We start from the raw sequence: 22291 nt of genomic DNA, 5'->3' as shown, positions 1-22291 counted from the left end.
ACAATATTAACATAGGAATAAATAATAGATGGGTTAATTAAGAATAAACTACTTCATAACCCTTTGAAGAAAAACTTGGCATTATTTGGTCATGAGAGTTATCAGAGACATTTTTTCATACTTACCGAGGTGTAACAATAAATGGTTTCCTCCGGGAAAGAAGGAACAGGCACACTTTCCACATGTAGTCAGGAATGAGGAGGAAGCAGTAGAATAGGAGTCCGACATGGACTCCTTATAATAGGGTTTTCTGTTATCGAATGTGGCCTGCCAACCACAAATTATTGACCCTTCTCTCTGCTCCAGTGGATTTTCTCAACAGCCCCTTTTTCTCCTTGCAGGAAAACTTGGGAAAGTTTAAGCCTTTTTTCCATGAGAGAATCTATATTTTCTGGCACCTCACTATAAAACCTTACTCTCAACTTGGAATTTTAATTTTTTTTTTTTTAACGTTTATTTATTTTTGAGACAGAGAGAGACAGAGCATGAACGGGGGAGGGTCAGAGAGAGGGAGACACAGAATCTGAAGCAGGTTCCAGGCTCTGAGCTGTCAGCACAGAGCCCGACGTGGGGCTTGAACTCACGGACCGCGAGATCATGACCTGAGCCGAAGTCAGCCGCTTAACCGACTGAGCCACCCAGGCGCCCCTCAACTTGGAATTTTTATCAAAAAGTGTACACATTTTGATTCAGTCATGGCCGGAAAACTATTTTACCAGAGTTGGAATCCCAGACCTAACTGTACCTGCAGGTGCAGAGAGAGACTTTCTCCCTATCTTCTCCAGTGCTTTGCCCAATTCTATTTCCTGAAGGTCAGAACCTTGCAGTATTTCCAAGGGAAGTTATGGGCCTGCTCTAGACAAAGCCTGCTTTGTTCAGTAGTGGCAGATTTTGCTTTCTGTAATTTTGTTGTAGTTTTCTAAAACAGTTCTTTAAATCCAACAGTAATCCTCTTTTAGAAGGCAAAAATGAGTAAGTGCAGTAGTGTAAGTACCATAAATTAATGTTCTCCATTTACAAGGTTTTGATGCTGTTAAAATGCTTGTATAAACACAAGATCTGTTTCAAACTCAATGAGCATTAAAAAAAAAAAAAAAATCCCAGAACTATTAGATTATAAAAATAACTGATCACAATATATGTAAGGCAAGTCATGCAAGTCATGCTTAAGCTTAAAAAAGGATAATTAACACTTTTTTTTTTTTTTTTTTTTTTTGAGAGATGGTATAAGTGAATGAGGGGCAGAGAGAGAATCCCACAAGGGGCAGGGAGAAAGAGGGAGGGAGAGAGAAAACTGGGGCTCACTGGAAGCAGGGCTCATGCCCACCTGATGCAGGACTTGAACTCACAAACCGTGAGATCATGGCCTGAGCTAAAGTCAGGTGCTTAACTGACTGAGCCACCCAGGCACCCATAATTGATACCTCTTGATAATGGAGTGTGTATCTTGTTGCATAAAACTATAGATTTTTAAATTTTTGACAAAAAGCTGGTTATTATAAAGGATTTATGGGTAAAATGGGAAAACTTTATACACTTCAAATCTAAACATTTTAAAACTTAATAAGGTACAAGAAATAGAGGTGGAACTAAGACCCCATAATTTTGTTACTTACTATAAACAAGCCTAATGAAGGGGAGAGGGTAGTGAAGGCTGTATTGAAAACTAAGTTTTCTACTGACTCCAGTTGCCTGTGCCTTACTTTACCTTCCAACATGGGTAATTCAGAATTGGTTATAGGGGTGCCTGGGTGGCTCAGTAGGTTGAGCATCAGACTTGATTTTGGCTCAGGTCATGATTTCACGGTACATGAGTTTGAGCCCCTCATTGGGCTCTGCACTGATAGTGCAGAGCTTGCTTGGGATTCTCAGTCTCCCTCTCTCTGCCAGCCTCTCTCTCTCTCTCTCTCTCTCTCTCTCAAAAATAAATAAACTTGAAAAAATTTGGTTATAAGTCAGGGGCACCTGAGTGGCTCAGTTGGTAGAGCATCTGACTCTTGATTTAGGCTCAGGTCACGATCCCAGGACCTATGTTGGGCTCCTAAACATGGAACCTGCCTAACATTCTCTCTGTCTCTCTCAGAACACCTGGGTGGCTCAGTTGGTTAAGTGTCCAACTCTTGATTTCGGCTCCAGTCATGATCTTACAATTTGTGAGACTGAGCCTGACATCGGGCTCTGTGCTGTCAGCACAGAGCCTGCTTGGGATTCTTCCTCTCCCTCTCTCTCTCTGCCCCTCCTCTGCTTGCTCATTCTCTCTCTAAGTAAGTAAATAAACATCTTTTTTTAATTTAAAAAAAGATTCTCTCTCTGAGCATTTCACCTGCTAGCGTTCTCTCTCTCTCTTTAAAAAAAAAAAAAAAAAAAAAAGAATTGGTTATAAATCAGATTCAGATTTCTGATAACGAACATTATCTTTGACCCATGGCTTTTTGTTTAACCCTGTTTTATCCTTATCTCTAGCAAGTAATGTAGGTGTAATGTATAACTACAGCTAATAGTTAATGAATACTTTATCTGAAGATGAAAAGTGTTAAGTAATTTTTAATAATAATATACATTTGGGGGTACCTGGGTGGCTCAATCAGTTAAGCGTCCAACTCTTGATTTCAGCCCAGGTAATGATCTCACACTTCGTGAGTTCGAGCCCTGTGTTGGGCTCCATGTTGACAGCGGGGAGCCTGCTTGGAATCCTCTCTCTCTCTCTCTCTCTCTCTCTCTCTCAAAATAAAAAATAAACTTAAAAAAAATTACATGTTTATTAAAAAATCACCCCAGAAATTCGTCTGGAACAACTAAACTGGAACTAAAAAACCTGAATTAATATCGATCAGGAAAAATCTGAGGGTTGAAGAAAGAAATAGAACTCTGCATAATACATGGTATAAGGAACAAGTCTAGGGGTGTCTGGGTGGCTCAGTCATTTGAGCCCAACTCTCGGTTTCTGCTCAGGTCATGATCTCATGGTTTATGAGACTGACCCCTTCATCGGCCTCTGTGCAGACAACATGAAGCCTGCTTGGGATTCTCTCTTTCCCTCTCTCTCTGCCCCTCCGCCCTCAAAATAAATAAATAAACATTTAAAAAAAGGAAGAAGAAGCCTATGAAGTATGACGTGCTACAGCTTGAGTGAGGGAGCAGGTGGTTTAAATACCAGGGCATAGTGTCAGGGTACTCCTGAAACCAGAAATTCCAAACTAATTTGATTGGTTATCTTCCTCTCCCAACCTCCACTACCTCCAAAAAACACCAAGATCTCCAACTCTGACGTGCTTTCCTAGTGGGCTACATGACTCAAAGAAAAAGGTGTTTTCTTTAGGACACACGATCATAAAACTATAGCCAGCATCCTATACCCAGTGTTCTGGCAAACAAAGGGAAACTACCTTGTTTGGGCTCTCATGGAAAACAGAATGGAGCCATAAGGCCATTTTTAATTCCATAACTAGTTTAAACAGAAACAATGGAGTATACAAATGTGACTCCAAGTCTGTATTTCTTAAGTTAATTTATTTATTTTGAGGGAGAGAGAGAGAGAGAAAAAGTGCAAGTGGGGGAGGGGGAGAGACAGGAAAGAGTGAGAATCCCAAGCAGGCTCCGCACAGTCGGATGCTTAGCTGACTAAACCACCCAGGCTTTTTTTTAATCATTAAATTTTCATCATTAAAAAATTCTAAAGGGATGATTTCTAGATTCTTGAATATACTTTTTTTTGTATGATTTTTTCATCTGTCAGTTTCTCTTTCTATTGCAGTTTTGTAAGCAATGCAATTGAATTTTCTTCCTGTCATAGTAAGAAACCTGAGTCACTGAATCCAAGAATGCTACACAGAGTAGTGGTTTCATTAGATCTGTCAGCTGCAGACATCACGGATTTATGCATACATTCTACACCTGAAAAATTTACATCTGATGAATTTAGGTCATCATTAAATTTGGTCTGTAACTCATCTTGCACAAGGTTTTACTCATGGCAAACAGGGGTGGGTGGTATGCTTAAAAGAATATGGGAGTAGGGGCGCCTGGGTGGCTCAGTCGGTTGAGCGTCTGGCTTTGGCTCAGGTCGTGATCTCATGGTTTGTGAGTTCGAGCCCTGCATCGGGCTCTGTGCTGACAGCTCAGAGCCTGGAGCCTGTTTCAGATTCTGTGTCTTCCTGTCTCTCTCTGCTCCTCCCCTGCTCGTGCTCTGTCTCTGTCTCTCTCTCTCAAAAATAAATAAACATTAAAAAAAAATTTTTTTTTAAAGAATATGGGAGTAGAAAGTATTGTTTGGGTAATCTAAATTCACTCACTTTAACGTGTATTACTGCTCCAAATATCGAAGAAATATATCCTTGAGTAGTTTCAGACTGATTTTCATGTGGGAAATAATGCATTTTTATAGGAACATAGGTTTAGGGAGAATTGTTTTCTTTTGTGTACTTATGTATATGCTGGACTTGATTTTGACTCTAGCCATGATCTCACAGTTTGTGGGATGGAGCCTCACATCTGGCCCCACACTATCAGTGCGGAGCCTACTTGGGATCCTCTGTCTCCCTTTTTGTCTGCCCCTCTGCTCGCTCATGCTCTCTCTCAAAATAAATTTAAAAACATTTAAAAAGCACATTAAATATAAATGGACTAAACACTCTAAAGGACAATTGTCAAACTAGATAGAAAAACAAAATCAAGGCAAAAGTTTCATTAGATTGACACAGGGAATTTCATAATGATAAAAGCGTATTTTAATGGAAAGATATAACTCTAAATTTCTATATATCCAATAACATGGCTTTAAAGTATAGGGGCTCAGGGTGCCTGGGTGGCTCAGTTGGTTACGTTACTTTGGCTCAGGTCACAATCTTGCGGTTTGTGGGTTCGAGCCCTGCATCAGGGCTCTTTGCTGACAGCTTGGGGCCTGGAGCATGCTTCAGATTCTGTCTCCCTCTCTCTGCCCATCCCCCACTTGCGCTCTGTCTCTCTGTGTCAAAAATAAACATTAAAAAAATTAAAATAAATAAAGTATAGGGGCTCCTGGGTGGCTCAGTCACTTGAGTATCCGACTTCAGCTCAGGTCATGATCTCACAGTTTTGTGAGTTCAAGCCCTGCATCGGGCTCTCTGCCCCTCCCCCGCTCTTGCTTTCAAAATAAATAAACATTTAAGAATATATAAAAATTTTATAAAACAAGGGCACCTGGCTGGCTCAGTCAGAGGAACATGTGACTCTTAATCTCGGGGTTGTTACTTCTAACCCCACATTGGGTATAGAGATTACTTAAAAATAAAATCATATTTTTAATTTATTTTTTTAAATTGTTTTTAAATGTTTATCTTAAAGAGACAGTGTGTGAACAGGAGAGGGGAAGAGAGAGAGGGAGACACAGAATCCAAAGCAGGCTCAATGCTCCAAGCTGTCAACACAGAGCCTGACGGCTCGAACTCATGAACCGTAAGATAATGACCCGAGCCAAAGTTGGATGCTTAACTGACTGAGCCATCCAGGCGCCTCAGAAGTAAAATATTAACATATATGTATATGAAAAAAAAAATTAATAGAACTAGAAAGTGAAAGAGACCAATCCATTTTCCTAAGTAGAGATGTTAATATTCCTCTCTCAGTAATTTTTAGAACAAGCTGACAAATCAGAAAGGATATTAATGATTTAGACAACGTGATTAAACAACTTGTCTTCATGGCATACGTAAAACACTACGCTCAACTGCATAAGATCCCATGTTTCCAAAGTGCACATGGAACACAATATAAATCTGGAAAAAAAATAACTGCAAACTTTTTCATTGTTTATTTTTAATTTAAACTATATTCTGAAACTAAGACGCAAAGGAAAGACCCTTAACAGTTCTTCTGTAGGAATACTTATGCTTAAAAGTAGGAAACACTGAATGATGTTAGGATTTTCTACTTTGTTTTTCTTCAGCAAAGAATTAGGTTACATACAGAGCAGGTCTGCCTGTCTCTTTGAACATGCATACCATTTCCAGATAATAATCTGGGATTGGGTTTAACAAACCTGGCTGATCATAGGAATCACCTGTGAAGATTTTTTAAAAATAGATTTCTGGGTTCCACCACCTGGAGATTCTGTATTTTAAAAAGGTAACTGGGCTGATACCAAGTATTTGAATGGATTTAGAAGTTATTGTAATGATGCTGTACTTGTCATATGGAGGGGAGGAGTGTGGAGAATATAAGAATATATGAAAATGTTATAAGAATGAATGAATTTGGGATAATAATTAGGTCAGGGCTGGGTGGCTCAGTGGCTGAACCCCCCACTGCATAAGGCAAGAGGCATATATGCTTCTAAAAGTTTTATAAACATGAAAAGCAAGCACATTTGTATAAAATATCAAAGAAAAAGAGCTGTTCTCTCTCATTTTTTAATTTATTTTTTTATTTGAAAAAAAAATTTAATGTTTATTTATTTTGAGAGAGAGTACAAGCAGGGGAGGGGCAGAGAGAGAGGGAGAAAGAATCCCAAGCAGGCCCAATGCAGGGCTCAAACTCATGAACCATGAGATCATGACCTGAGCTGAAATCAAGAGTCAGACACTTAACCAACTGAGCCAACCAGGTGCCCCTTTCTCTGCTGTTCATATTCAGTGACCATATTCGGTAACTTTCTTTACACAAAGAAAGAGGAGGGCTATTCTTAGCAGTAGATGTGATGGCAGACATAATTGTTTTTATTATAGCTATTGGTATTTTACACGCGCACGGTACTTTTGAATATAAACTGAACTTGTCTTGAGTTCATATGGCCAGCAGACATAAATATGTTTGAAGATATCCTGATTTTACTGTTTTGAATATATAAGAGAAAGGGGACACATAAATCCATTGTATATAAGGAAGAATTCAAAGGGATGAACTAAGTTCTACCTCTGAAAGTGGTTAGACACCTGGCAAGATAGACAGTAAGCCAGATTGGCTGTTTCATTCAAGGACTTGTCTGTGAATCCACTCTCACCTAAAATTCCTGAAGACTTCTGGCTGCTTTTCCTTGTAAAAAATAGCACCTAGCACTCACGTCTTCTTTCGTATTGTTAGTTGTTTTGTTTTTTGAGTTTTTATATTATCTTCCTTAGTGCTTTTAATCAAACAAGCATTTTCCTGTGTGTCATTTGGAGCCGAGTGAAGTTCATTCAGTAGGTGGGTCAGCAGGACATTTCAAGTTTCAGTCTCTCCTTGCCTCTAGCAAGTAAGGAGACTATGAACAGCTTATGGTACTTAGCTCCATTTCTGAAAGTGTTATCATTAACATATGTTAAATATTATATTGTATGGTATATCTGAAATGTCTTGAGGTCTCATTGACATCTCACGATTGGGAGAATACGGTCTTAAAGCATTGGCTCTTCAAAGCAACACCACGTGGGGTGCCTGGGTGTCTCAGTCAGTTAAGCATCCGGCTTTGGCTCGAGTCACGATCTCGTGGTTCGTGGGTTTGAATCCCACGTTGGGCTCTGTGCTGATAGTTCAGAGCCTGGAGCCTGCTTCGGATTCTGTATCTACCTCTTTCTCTGCACCTTCCTCACTCATGCTCTGTCTCTCGCTCTCTCACTCTCTCAAAAAAAAAAAAAACATTAAAGAAGCAACACTAGAGGCGCCTGGGTGGCTCAGTTGGTTAAGCGTCCCACTTTGGCTCAGGTCATGATGTCACCATTCGTGGGTTCGAGTCCCGCATCGGGCTCTGTGCTGACAGCTCAGAGCCTGAAGCCTGCTTCAGATTCTGTGTCTCCCTCTCTCTCTCTCTGCCCCTCCCCCGCTCACACTCTCAGAAATAAATAAGCACTTTTATAAATAAATAAATAAATAAATAAATAAGCAAGCAAGCAAGCAACACATGTATTTGCCCATGTGCCACCTCTGGGGCTCCATCCCAGGCACCACTGGGGGAATTTCTGTCACAGGAGATGTTCTGATGTCCGTGGCAAGTAAACTTATAAAAATATGGTCCAGCGTTAGAACAATGAGATTCTCTTGCATATCATGGAAGTAATTAAAGTAGTTGAGACTCAGGATGTGTTCGAGTAAATCCTGTACCTGAAGAAAAGAGGCTCTGTCCTCTCCTCTCAATCTGTTGCACTTCAGTAACCAGGACCCTGTTTTGCCTGTCATCAATACACAGTCAAATAATGCATCTGGCAGTCACTGCTGCACTCTAAACATGACAATTGTGTAAAGTCTGACTTTCATCAGCAGGCCTCCCTAAGACTCCCGATTATCAACCAAAAAAGATTGAATTTTGCAAGTGTTTCTTAACAAAAAATTAGTGCTTGTTGATTATGTATTTTCTTTTATGAAAAAATATCTACAGTATTAAAGGAAATAATTTTTGAAGTGCATATGTTATGCCCGTTTATCCTCCCCAAGAAGAGCGTTATTTGCTTCAGATGTGAAATTGTGTACAATAAACATGTTAACTTATTACATGTGATAATATACTGTGTGGTCCTTGATGTATTTCTGTAAAGTAAAGGTTCCACTTTAATTTCAGGATGGTTATTCCACATGACTCTTTTTTTCTTCTCCTCTAGACTTCTCCAGAGAACCCTGGGACAGTAGGTGGAGTGCAAAGCTGTATTGTGTTGCCTTCCTGCTTTTTTTGTTGCTTTCCTGCTTTTATTTTTTTATATTATTATTATTATTCTTGGCCCAGTCTTGGCTGCTCCTTTTTCTGCCACTAAAGCTAACTAACTAAAATCCTGCATGTGTGGTCATTATGAGAAACTCATGGCCATTCGTTTCAGTCCTGCACATACACCATGTCAGTTATGTTTCTTGTCATATCCTTAAGATCAGGATTGTCCCTAAAGCAATATTGTCATAGGCAAACTGGAATCTCACCTCTGATTTCCAAAAAGATTTCATTTAAAAAGAATTTTTTTAAGTTTATTTATTTATTTTGAGAGAGAGAGAGAAAGAGAGAGAGAGCACGAGCACGAGCAGGGCAGGGACAGAGAGAAAGGAAGAAGATTCCAAGCAGGCTCCAAACTGTCAGTGTGGAGCCTAGTGTCGGACTGGAGCTCACAAACTGTGAGATCGTGACCTGAGCTGGAACCAAGAGTTGGACACTTAACTGACTGAGCCACCCAGGAGCCCCAAGATATTTCTTTTTTCTTTTTCTTTTTTTTTTTTTTCATGTTCATTTATTTTGAGAGGGGTGCAGAGAGAGAAAGGGAAAGAGAGAATCCCAAGCAGGCCCCATGCTTTCGGTGTGGAGCCCAACACGGCGCTCAACCCCTCAAACTGTAAAATCATGACCTAAGCCGAAATCAGGAGTCGGATGCTTAACCAACTGAGCCACCCAAGTACCCCCAAAAAGATTTCATTTTCAAGCACTCTCTCTGTAATGCTCCAGGCCCCGTCCAGCGCTCCAAACCTAGGGTCTTGTGAAGGAAGAAAATAATCTGAAAAACAGATACAAGTAAGGTGTTAACACTTACTGTGTTACCCCCTCTGAACTGTTAATGTCCTGAGAGAGGAGGGCAGAGGGAGTGAAGTGTTTAGTAGAGAATGATGACTCCCTCACTAAAGATGGAACCCCCTGCTTCAGTGACATGGGAGGCAGTAATGTTAGCTGGGGAGGGCCTCCCCCACGCCAAGAGGATGACAATGGCAACAGCAATAGGCCGCACTGGGGCCAGATCTCCTGCATATTGAAAAGACATCCACATTTGTGTGTTTGTGTGTGTGTGCGCACGCATGTGTGAGTACGCACGCCTTTAGAGGTTTTGAGCTGGTTATGATCATCTCATTGAATTTTTGTCCTAAAATGATGTCAGCTTGGTTTGGTTGTTTTTCCCTGTTAGTTACTTATCTGTTACGGATTTTGATGTTTGGTGTCCATGTGATGATGTCCAGGAATCTGTCTGCATGATTGTTTATCATTGCTCTGATCTTTTCCAACTACCACAGGAAGAGAGGGGAAGGGACCTTATAGAGATTATCCTGAAATAATAAATTGGCTGTTCCTTTCCCTGTGTGCCTTTCATCGTATCACAGAAGAAGCAGGCCAGCCCACCGCAGACCCAGGCATGGTCATGGACAGTGTGGAAGCAGGAGACATGACGCCTCCCACCAAAAGGAAGAGCAAGTTCTCGGGCTTTGGCAAAATCTTCAAGCCCTGGAAATGGCGGAAAAAAAAAAGTAGTGATAAATTCAAAGAGACATCCGAAGGTGAGATAATGTTCTGAGTTAAAGAGTTTCTTATTTTAGAAGTACCTAACTTTTTCATTCTCTCTCCAAGCTATTAGAACCCCCTATTTGAAGAAGGAATTCAAGCTTTTAGAAATAAAACCCAGCGGTCACTCACTAAGCCTTACATACTGTAGCCTCATCCCCAGATTGCTATTTTAACGGGCTTAAAGTTTATCAAGTGATGAATAAGGTTAGTTCCTTTTGGAAATGCTGCTTTCCCAATAACACAGGATATGAAATAAATTAAGTTTAAATTTGAAGTTAGTTTTCCTGTTCTTTCTTTCCAGAAGATAGAAAATTGAACCACATTATTCTTGTGTGTCTGTCAAGTTAGAATGCTTAACGTTGACCTTTAACTGCCACATTGCTGAGTGTTTTCCAATTTAATGTTAGTTTTAGAGCGGAAAATATCTATGCGAAAACCGAGAGAAGAGCTGGTTAAAAGAGGGGTTCTTTTGGAAGACTCTGAGCAGGGTGAGTTTGTAAATAAACTACATATGTCTGTCTCTGTACACTTGTTGTTTGATCCTGGCTAGGTATTTGAATTTTCTTTTGTTATTGATATTGTTGGGAGGGAGAAGAGATTCTTTAAAACTGTTCATGCATGTGGAATTTTTTTTTTTTTTTAATTTCTATAAAAAGAGAAAAAACAACTCAGTGAAAGAATCTCCAGAAGCACTGGGCAGTTCGCTAAAGAATACATACAAATGGGGGCACCTGGCTGCCTCAGTCGGTGGAGCATGCAACTCTTGATCTCAGGGTCGAGTTCCACCCTCATGTTGAGCATAGAGATTACTTAAAAAAATTTTTATAATACTTTAGCCTAAACTACCTATCCATGAAACCTGGAGGTATGCATACCTATGTGCCAGCATGTCCAGAACTTGGTATATACTCAACAAAAACATGTATACATGGGTATCAGGAGACATATACATACAAATATGCTTGTAGCAGCAATATTTACTAACAGTAGAACAAAATTGAAAACAATCCAAATGTCTACTGATAATAAAACATAAAAACAATTTGTGGGGGCACCTGGGTGGCTCAGTCAGTTAAGTGTCTGACTCTTGATTTCAGCTCAGGTCATGATCTCATGATACCTGAGACTGAGCCCTGCGTTGGGCTTTGCGCTGACAGGGCAGAGCCTGCTTGAGATTCTCTCTCTGTCCCCCTCTTTCTGCCCCTCCCCTGCTTGTGCTTCCTCTCTCTCTCTCAAAATGGATAAACATTAAAAAAAAGAATATCCAATAGAAGAAAAGATGGTTTCTTCAACAAATGTTGTTGGGAAAACTGGACAGCTACATGCATAAGAAAGAAACTGGACCACTTCCTTACACTATACATAAAAATAAATTCAAAATGGATCAAAGACCAGGGGGCGCCTGGGTGGCTCAGTCAGTTGAACATCCAGCTCTTGATTTCAGCTCAGGTCATAATCCCAGCTTTGTGGGATCAAGCCCCGCGTCAGGCCTTGCAGTGAGTGTGGAGCTTACTTGGGATTCTCTCTCCCTCTGCCCCTCTTCCTGCTCATGTGCTCGCCCTTTGTCTCTAAATTTAAAAAATTAGAAAAAAAAAATTAAATAAAAAAAATGGAATAAAGATCTAAATGTGAGACCTGTGACCATAAAATTCCTAGAAGGGAATATAGGCAGTAATCTCTTTGGCATCTCCTATAGAAACATTTTTCTAAATATGTCTCCTTTCGCAACGGAAACAAAAGCAAAATTAAACTATCGGTACTCCACCAAAATAAAAAGCTTTTGCATGGCAAAGGAAACCGTCAACAAAACAAAAAGATAACATGCCAAATGGGAGAAGATATTTGCAAATGATATATTCAGTAAAGGGTCAATATCCGATGAAATATGTAAAAAACTTCTACAACTCAACACCAAAAAAACAAATAACCCAGTTAAAAAATAGGCAGAAGACATGTATAGACATTTTTCCAAAGAAGAGATACAGATGGCCAACAGATACAAGAAGATACTCAGCATCACTAATCATCAGGGAAATGCAAATCAAAACCACAATGAAATAGATACCACGGCATACCTATCAGAATAGCTAGAATCAAAAACAAGAAATAACAGGTGTTGGCAACGATGTGGAGAAAAAGGAACTCTCATACACTGTTGGTGGGAATATAAACTGGTGCAGCCACTATGGAATACAGTATGGATGTTCCTCAAAAAAATAAAAATAGAATTACCATATGACCCAGTAATTCGTCTACTAGGTATTTACCCAAAGAAAACGAAAACACCAATTCAGAAAGATACATGCACCTCCATATCTATTGCAGCGTTATTTATAATAGCCAAGGTATAGAAACAAATGTCCACCCATTGATGAATGAATAAAGTATACACACACATACGATGGAGTATTAGCCATTAAAAACAAATGAAATCCTGCCATTTGCAGCAATGTGGATGGATCTAAGGATATAATGCTAAGTGAAATAAGTTAGAGAAAGACCTACCATATGATTTCACTCATATGTGGAATTTAAGAAACAAATGAACAAAGGAAAAAGACACACCAAAAACAGACTCTTAAATATAGAGAATAAATTGGTAGTTGCCAGAGGGGAGGTAGGGGGTTGGGTCAGTGAAATAGGCGATGGGGCTTAAAGAATACACTTATCATGATGAGTAGAGTATAGAATTGTTGAGTCATTATATTGTACACATGAAACTAACACTGAATGCTATTTAACTTGAATTTAAAAATACATAAAAAAAATTTTTTTAAAGGACTTTCAGGGGCGCCTGGATGGCTGAGTGGGTTGAGCATCCATCCGACTTTGGCTCAGGTCATGATCTCACAGTTCTCACATAAGTTCAACCAACCCACGTTGGGCTCTTTGCTGTCAGCACAGAGCCCACCTCACATCCTCTGCCCCCTCTCTCTGCTCCTCCCTCATTCGCAGTGTGCCCTCTCTTTCTATCTCTCAAAAATAAGTTTATTTATTTAAAAAATAAAAGAGGGGTGCCTGGGTGGCTCAGTCGGTTAAGTATCTGACTTTGGCTCAGGTCAGGATCTCATGATTCATGAATTCAAGTCCCGCTTGGGGTGAGCTGCTGCCCTGCTTCGGCTGAACCCACAAGTCACGCTTGGGCTGAGCCCTGCTTTTCTCTCTCTCTCTCTCTCTCTCTCTCTCTCTCTCTCTCTCCCTCTCCCACCCCCCCCCCCCGCCTCTGCACCTTGTCAGATTCTCTCTGTCTCTCTGCCCCTCACTCATTTGTGTCCTCTGAATGAATGAATGAATGAATGAATGACATTTAAAGTAGACAATCCTAAATAAATAACTTGAGAGATAACTGACCACTTTTGCATATATTTTCCTAGCACATGCTGAGTAGAAACCAATTAATAATGTGTCTTAACCTTTCACTATATGGTTTTCAAAAGTAGCAGTCTTTTTTGGCTTTGAAATGAGTCCTTGGTTTATAATCTAGAAATCCTATTTTTGTTAAGGCTGGGCTGTATTAACATAGTGGCAATTTACTGCATTTGCATAGTTGTCAATTTGCTACCTTGCCTGTTTTATTTTTTATTTTTTAATGTTTATTTATTTTTGAGAGAGAGAGTGCGAACAGGGGAGGGGCCGAGAGAGAGGGAGACACAAGATATGAAGCAGGCTTCAGGCTCTAAGCTGTCAGCACAGAGCCCAACGTGAGGCTCAAACTCAAGAACGGTGAGATCATGACCTGAGCCAAAGTCAAATACTTAACCGACTGAGCCACCCAGCCACCCTGCTACCTTGCCTGTTTTAAAATAGTTGTCAGAATACTTTAGCTTGAGAAACATATTTTCATTTAGCACTCATTTGCTGTAGACTCTTCACTACTTTCAGCCCAAGCTCTACCTCTTACTGACACTGCACAGATAATGGTTCTGTTTAGTCTAGTAGAAAGTGGTGGGTTGGGTGAAGGAGACTAGTCTCTGAGAACTTACTTCTATTACTACTATAAAAATCCAAATAATCTAGATCTGAATCATACACTCAAACAGGAAAGGGGAGAAAAGAGATAAGAAACATTAGAAATCACCAGCTCTTCTCCCTGTCTGATCACACCAGTCCATCAGTCTTGCTCTTTTCTTTTTGACCTTGCAGGTGGTGAGGATCCAGGGAAATTGAGCCATGCCATGTTAAAGAATGGCCATACCACCCCCATAGGGAGTACCACATCTTCTAGTTCAGTCCAAGCAGATGAAGAGTCAGGAAGAATAACAAGTCTTAGGAAACCTGTTCCAGAAGAGGACCCAAAGAAGCGACTAGGTAAGAAACTCCCAATTTTTGAGTGTAAGAGCCATGGATCAATCATTCTTGTTTAACTCAGGGTTTTGCTAGAGCCAGGGGGGAAATAAAATCCAGAGGGAATTCTTTTCTCCTTTAGCAATTCCTCAACTAGTTGCAACTGTAAGTGGAATTTTCCCTTTCTCATTCTTGCATTCACAAAATACCTAATTTGTAATTCTCAAGGACGGAAGAGAATGTTAAGTGTCAGATACCCGTAGGACTTTTTTGCGCTATACATTCCTCCTCTCCCACCTGTGGGATTCTGTGCCTCCTCCAGTTGCCCGGCCCTTGTGTGAAGAATCAGTCCCATACAGGCCTCTCTTACTTTGAGATTGTGATTGAGAGAAAGTGTCCTATACTTTAAGTATGTTGAGGTTGGGGAACTTTGCCTGTAAACGAATCTACACGTTAAATAATGGAGGAAGTTGACCACAAGTCTATAGATGTGTTAGCTTTTTTCAGTCTATCCTGTTATTCTTTTTTCTCTTCTAAATCATATCTGTCATTATTACACAGGCTCGACTGGAAGCCAGCCTAATTCCGAAGCAGAGTCCGTTCCTGAGAATGTACCCAAACAGCCTTTACTTCCCCCTAAAAGACCCTTGTCCTCTTCTCACGAAGCAAACGAAGGGCAAGCAAAGGATGCCACTTCCTCTGGCAGCGCGGCAAGGTCCATCTCCTCCACCTCCACTGCCGCCTCCACCTCAGCACCTGCCGCCACCACTCCTGCCACCAACCCAGCAAAAACTGTTAGTTCCTCTGTCCCCCCCTCCCCAGCGCCCAGGACTCTGCCTGCCACTCCTGCCAGCACTAACACTACTGCCACCCCGAGCCTCACTCATACGGTCCCTGCCAAGCAGCCCCCTATCCCTCCCCCTAAACCAGCTCACAGAAATAGCAACCCTGTCATTGGTAAGTAAGTCTTGAGGTTTCCATTGCTCGGGGTTTGGTTTGGTTTGAGTTTGGATGGTGGTTTTATTGGAAAACTGGTATAATACTGATTTGGTCTGTGAGAGAGTTCTCCATGTCATGTCCCTTTGGATGCCCTCGATACGGAGAAAAGTCTTGAAAATGAGGCAGATAACTAGGAATGAAAACAGACAGGGAGCGGATATCACTAAAACTAAGCTCCAGTTTGGTCAGGAGTGGTGGGGAGTATCTATTTTCCTAAAACAGTATTTCTGAAATACGGTTTATAGTTGGGGGACTGGATGTGAGGACCACAACAGGTTCTGACCTGCATGGAGAAAAGGGTTGTTTTTGGTTTTTTTTTAACCTACTTTAAACCACCAGCATCTGCCTTTAGCATGAGCCCAACAGATAAAAAGGTGATTGTATAGATGCCTGTGTAACTTATGATTCAGTGTCTGGCATGATACCTTCATGCAAACTGCAAAAGATATTATTCAAAGTGTCTTGATAAAATCATGTTTTTATCTTGGGAAGAGTCAAGAATGCTACTCTTAGTAAAATAAGTGGCAGAAGAAAGAAAACTTGGAAGATAACCAGCACACTTACCAGTTTAGTAAATTTTTTTTTAAGTTTATTATTTATTGTGAGAGAGAAAGAGCTGAAGAGGGGCAGAGAGAGAGGGAGAAACAATCCCAAGCAGGCTCCGTGCTGTCAGTACAGAGCCCAAAACGGGGCTCAGTCTCATAAATTGTGAGATGAAGACCTGAGCCGAAATCGAGAGTACTAAGCCACCCAGGTGCCCCAATTTAGTACATTTTTTTATATTTGCCTGAAGTCCTGTTTAGGTCTGCTTTTCTGTACATAATTGCAGACCTTCTTAGAGGAAATTATGAGAAGGGGAGGAGAGGAAAGAGGTAGTTTTTCAGGAAAAATAATACAAGGCTTAGTACTGCTTGAAGTTCTTGTTCGTGATTGAAGGGAGGAATAAAGTACGCTCGTTAAACAGTTAATACCGCCAACTTGTGTGGGTTGACAAGAACCCTGAAAAACAGGCTTAGAATTCATTGTGAGTATGACAGGTTGGAGTAGCTTGATTACAGAAAGGACGGTGGTTATTATTGTTATCACCAACCTAGATGGACAGTCTGTGTTGACTTATCTCTGAGGAACTTGAGCTGCTTTCATATACTTGGCTGTCAGAGCCTCCTTGTGAAGTAGGAAGCCGATTTTATCTATTATATGGTTAGGGCAATTATAACATGAAGAACTTGTGACTCACTCAGGGTTGCAGTTAATGAGAAATAGAAACCAAACATAGGCTTTTCAGCTCTTGAGCCCAGACTTCTGTCCTGTACACCGATATTCTCAAACTGCTGTCTAGACAAGCTCTCTTCTCCATCAACCTAGAGGACTTGTGAAACACAGATTGCTGGGCCCTGCCCTTAGAATTTCTGAATCAGTAAGTCTAGGGTGGGCCTGAGAATTTGTGTTTCTAATAAGTTCCCAGATGATACTGATGCTACATATATGGGGACCACACATTGAGAACCATTGCTCTAAAGCAGTAATACTTCACTCTTTTCGGGGTAAGACAGTTATAAAAAATAATAATATGTGTACTGTAACCTGGGCTGAACCTTAGAGGCCATGCTTGGCCTAAGGTGAATAGCCCAAAGCAATAGGCCTTGTGACTGGGGGATCAACATCAGTCATGAGTGGTCCTCAGCAGAAGGAGAAAAACAGGAGAGTTTTTATAAGTTTTCATTAAGGCTAAATAGCTATGATTTAAAGGACTACCCTTTATTCTGAAATTATGACCTTCCTAATTCTTTGATGTTTAAAAAGCCATTTCTTGCATGAAAGGATTCTGTTCACAAATGGTTTGCTTAGTATGAAGTCTTGGAAATATTAAAAATTGACAACCTGAGGTTGATTGAGAATTTCATTTTAGTTTTATTGGTTCATGAGATCCAAACATTTGGAAACTACTGCTTTAGACATTGCTATGTCTACTGACAGGCATAACAGTGTTAGGACTAAGAACTAATTAGGACAGAGGGAGGACCATCATAAATAGCTGAACAGATGAAGGGAATTTGTAACCCCTCCAATGAGCATTCTGGCATCTTCCCCTCAAAACTACAACCAAGTGTCCTTGCAGGGATAAATATAAGGCAGTTCATTTCCTTAACATTTTGAGGTATGTGTGAGTATATATATATATATATTTTTTTTTTTTTCCTTAAATCACAAAAGATAATTTACCTTATCAATTCAAACAGTAAAATAATCAAATTTGGTCCCATCGGGTGTAGATTTTGTTGCAAATGGAATTTATAACTGCTATTTTTAGAGAGGCAACAAAAGTCCAGTCTACCCAAAAATAATCTCTTTCATTGAAGCTAAAATTAATATTTTTTTAAATTTTCATATTTAAAAGTAATATTTTTTGTGTGTGTATGCAATGTTTTTCTAGAAAGTCTTTTAAAAATTTAAGGGATGCCTAGGGGCGCCTGGGTGGCGCAGTCGGTTAAGCGTCCGACTTCAGCCAGGTCACGATCTCGCGGTCTGTGAGTTCGAGCCCCGCGTCAGGCTCTGGGCTGATGGCTCGGAGCCTGAAGCCTGTTTCCGATTCTGTGTCTCCCTCTCTCTCTGCCCCTCCCCCGTTCATGCTCTGTCTCTCTCTGTCCCAAAAATAAATAAAAAACGTTGGAAAAAAAAAAAAATTTTTAAGGGATGCCTGGGTAGCTCAGTCAGTTAAGCGTCCAATTTTTGGTTTCCACTCAGGTCATGATCTCACGGTTCTTGTTTTTGAGCCCCATGTCATTCTCCACACTGACAGTGTGGAGCCTGCTTGGGACTCTAATCCCTCTCTCTCAAAAATAAATAAACATTTTTTTTTTAATTTACTTAAGATATATAACACTGTATGTTATTTATACTGGAATTAAATTTTTAAGTGCATTTGGGCATTTATAATATATGAAAAGCTAAAGGTTATTAAAATAATATAGAGCTAGGGGCGCCTGGGTGGCTCAGTCAGTTGGGCATCTGACTTCGGCTCAGGTCATGATCTCACAGTTCATGGGTTCGAGCCCTGTGTCGGGCTCTGTGCTGACAGCTCGGAGCCTGGAGCCTACTTCGGATTCTGTGTCTCCCTCTCTCTGCCCTTTCCCCTCTCATGCTCTGTCTCTCTCTGTCTCTCAAAGATGAATAAACGTTAAGAAAAAAAAAAATTAAAAAAAATAATATAAAGCTAATTTATTCACAATAAATTATGATTATCTCACATATTTAAATTATTTTCATAATTTAGCCTATGGGCAAGTAGGTATGCCTAATAAAATGTATATATAGTTCAAACTGAAAAAAAATTACTTATGATAAGTGACATTAAAACATTATCAAATTAGCTAGCTTTTTACTTTAAATGCTACCAGTAGAGTGGGACTTAGGGCAAGTAAATTTTTATTTCAGGGAACCTTGAGATGTTGCTCTCTAGGTAAGACATCTGGAACCATTTGAAAACAAGTGGTGTGACCAAAATTAGGGTTTTGAGTGAAGGATGAGGGGTTGGTGGTCAAGAGACCTACTATTTAATTACTTTGCAGGATTAGCTCCTGCGTGATATGATGATCCATTTCTTAAAGGCCATTTGGAGCCCTCCAAAGGGACTTTGCTGACTCAAAACCTCAGTCATTGCGGGCTTGGGGGAATCACATAGGGGTGCATACTGTCCTGATACAGGGTAGGAGCCTCTAGTCTCATAAACGTGTATCGAGGATCCACTGTGTGCCAAGCACTATGCCCACCTCTGTGGGTATGCTGATGGAAACAAGGAACCTATAGTAGAGTGGGGAGTGCGGATGAAGGTTTGGGTGTAAAGGATAAGAGGTATGGACAGTAATAAGAATCACAAAGACAGTGGGATCTAGAGGATGGAGTCTAATGATAAGACCTGGGAACTAGCTGAGCCCCTGCCTGTGTGTTGTCTGATCTTGGCAGGTCACCTACCTAATTTCTGTGGCTTCAGCTTTTCCTTTTGTAAAATGGTAAAGATAATCTCCCGTGTAAGGAGAATCTGAAGTTAAGGATAGCAGAGCACTTTGATTTTCTCAAAGACCTTTGTATTTGCTATAAAAAGTCAGGATGTCATTACTGCTAATTTTATAATGCAGAGCTGGGATATCTAGATGTTATTATTTATCAAGCTGTGGTAACAATGCCTGATGGTGTTTGGGGTTTTTGATGTTTTTTTTTTTAGGGCTACCTTCATGTCTAAAATTTTTAATGGCATTCTGTTAGACAAAAAAACTTACCCACATTCTTTATCTCTTTATATTAACTTTATCTACCTCAAGTCATAAAAAGTTGTCATGTTAGAGCAAAGAAGTAAGAATTACTTTTCATCAGAGTATTAAGGTAGTGGTCTTCCTGCATGCCTGTACATTTATTAGGCTTCCTAGGTACCTAAATACAAATTTCATTTCGGCACACGATATCTAGGATGTGGCAAAGTCAGGAAATGGATTGGTTTGCCTAAAAGCTGAGAGTAAGCTCAGTTCTAATCTAGCCCTTAGGCTGGCCCCTCATTGTGAAGCCATCTTAAATTGAGGTGTTATTCTCTCTTTTCCAGCTGAACTGTCCCAGGCAATAAACAGCGGTACATTGTTATCAAAACCGTCCCCACCTTTACCACCAAAGAGAGGCATTCCGTCAGCCTTGGTACCCACCTTGGAGTCTCCTGCCACCGCCACCGCCACCGCCACCTCCACAAAAGCACCATCTGATCACAGAGAAAAGAGCACATGCTCTGTGGGCTCTGAACCACTGTTGATGATTCCACCTCTCTCTCCGTCCCCACCGCTGCCTACTCATACACCTCCTGAACCCCCACGGTCCCCTCCATTCCCTGCTAAGACTTTTCAAGTTGTGCCAGAAATTGAGTTACCACCGTCCTTAGACCTACCCCACCTACCCCAGGAGGTTTCCCAGCAGGAAGATCAGAAAAAGGAAGTGCCTAAGAGAATGTTGGACCACAGCTTTGGAGAGCCCCATGTACCCTGTAGGCTGCCTCCACTCCCACTGCATATCCGAATCCAGCAGGCCCTGACCAGCCCGCTTCCCATGACTCCTCCCTTGGAGGGCTCTCACAGAGCTCACTCCTTGCTCTTTGAGTACAGTGACAACTTTTCTGAGGACAGCAGCACCCTAGGTCGGACCAGGTCACTTCCCATCACTATTGAAATGCTGAAAGTGTGAGTGCCTTTAAAGCTTGCCTTTTGTTTCCTCTTCTTTACTCTAGGTAGCCCTTCTTGGGAAAAATTACTTATAAAAAGAAAATGTGAATAAATTTAAAGTAAGAATACTCAACAAATAAGACACGTTCTAAAGTTTGGACATTTTTTACTCTGCTGATTTCTATAACATTGTTTCCATAGCAGTCACAAACATCTGTACTTGAAAATTAAAACCACTTTATTTTTTGTACATGATACAAGGGAAGCAGTGTAACAGGGTACTTAAGGAGCACTGATGTTGGAGTAAAATAGCTCTGGGTTCAAATCCCACCTCCACCTCTTCCTGGCTTGTAGTAGTGTACGTTACTTAACTTTTCTGCTCTTGAGCTGTCTACGCATAAACGGAGTAATCCCCACCCATAGGCTTGTGAGGATGAAATTCGACAAATCTGAAAGTCTGGGACCTGGCACCTGAACTCGGTGGAGTGGGACAGAGAGCAGTCTGGAGAAAAAGAAGGGAGCTCTGAAAGATAGCTCAGTGTTCCAGCCTCATAGACTGGACCTGGCCATTGTATTCTCTCCCTCATCTGTCCCCAGATACCTTGCCTTTTTAAAATTCCAACGATGTGTGACTAAAGGTTAACACTTTTTGGCCATTTGGAGATTTGCCTTGCTAGCTAAAAGAATTGTTACAGAGCTGTTGCGGCATACTGCTAATTAGTTGCTTTGCCATAATCTTTGTACCTGCGGGTATAATTTTTTTACTTCCTGGAAAGAGACCGCTTAGGAGTTCAAGATAGACTAAGTCACAGTTTTATGCCTGCACAATAGAAAGGGGAGAAGTTAGTTTTCATCTTTGCTTCTTTGGATTAGATTATCATCTTGTCCCACTCCATTGTTAAACCAAGGGAAATAAATGGGTTAAATGTCTTTATTGCATATCTTCCATGAGCCAGATACAGTGTTAGATGCTCTGTGGTCTTCTCACTTAATCAGCCCAAAACAGACTTGAATCTCACATGTAGATCATTAGGGCCCTGTGTGCCAAACACTAATACAGTCTAGAATTTATCTGTTTGTCACAACAAGCCTCGGAGGTAAGTATCATTCACATTTACAGAAAAGCTAAATAACTTACAAGCTATGAATAAGTTGTAGAGCTAGGATTTAAACCCAGAGCCTTTTAGATTAATAGCTGCTAAAAAGTTTCTTAGCAAGATGGTTAAAGTTAAGGGAAGGAATAAATTTTTTCATTTGTGGAGTTTTCCATAGTTATTCAGTACTTTGCCATGCAAATCAGTTACCTGTTATGTTTCTGAAAGGAAAACATAATTATATTCATTTGTTAGTCCAGACGATGAAGAGGAGGAGGAGCAGACCCCCCCATCTGCATTCACTGAAGATGTGGCATCTACCTCAGTTGTTCCCAAACTGCCACGGTGTCTGCAGGAAGAGGAGGAAGAGAAGGAGAGTGACTCTGATTCAGAAGGTCCCATTCAGTACCGAGATGAAGAGGATGAAGAGGAGAGCCATCATAGTAAGAAAGGGAAAAGCACAGGAGAGAATTATTTTACCGATAAAGCTGCTCTTAGCAAATATAAGACGAATGGAAATA

The 22291-nt window shown here is 40.6% G+C and overlaps 1 protein-coding gene across 12 annotated transcripts in view; it reads left to right on the top strand.

Moving 5' to 3' along the window:
- Window positions 1-22291, top strand: part of PHACTR4 (phosphatase and actin regulator 4) — a 100436-nt gene that overhangs the window by 62496 nt on the left and 15649 nt on the right. For 7 of the 12 annotated variants that reach the window (XM_060624720.3, XM_060624713.3, XM_060624721.3 and 4 more), the window contains 6 exons: window positions 10015-10188; window positions 10603-10683; window positions 14339-14503; window positions 15041-15436; window positions 20073-20694; window positions 22026-22213. In XM_060624720.3, coding sequence (XP_060480703.2) covers window positions 10015-10188; window positions 10603-10683; window positions 14339-14503; window positions 15041-15436; window positions 20073-20694; window positions 22026-22213 — 1626 coding nt within the window. Of the gene's footprint in view, window positions 1-8546; window positions 8575-10014; window positions 10189-10602; window positions 10684-14338; window positions 14504-15040; window positions 15437-20072; window positions 20695-22025; window positions 22214-22291 lie in introns of all 12 variants that reach the window. The other 5 variants (XM_060624717.3, XM_060624718.3, XM_060624719.3 and 2 more) reach the window with 2 other exon arrangements.

The sequence above is a fragment of the Panthera onca genome, chromosome C1 (assembly GCF_046562875.1).
Source record: "Panthera onca isolate mPanOnc1 chromosome C1, mPanOnc1 haplotype 2, whole genome shotgun sequence".
NCBI lineage: Eukaryota > Metazoa > Chordata > Mammalia > Carnivora > Felidae > Panthera > Panthera onca.
This window is presented reverse-complemented; position numbering and strand designations above follow the sequence as displayed.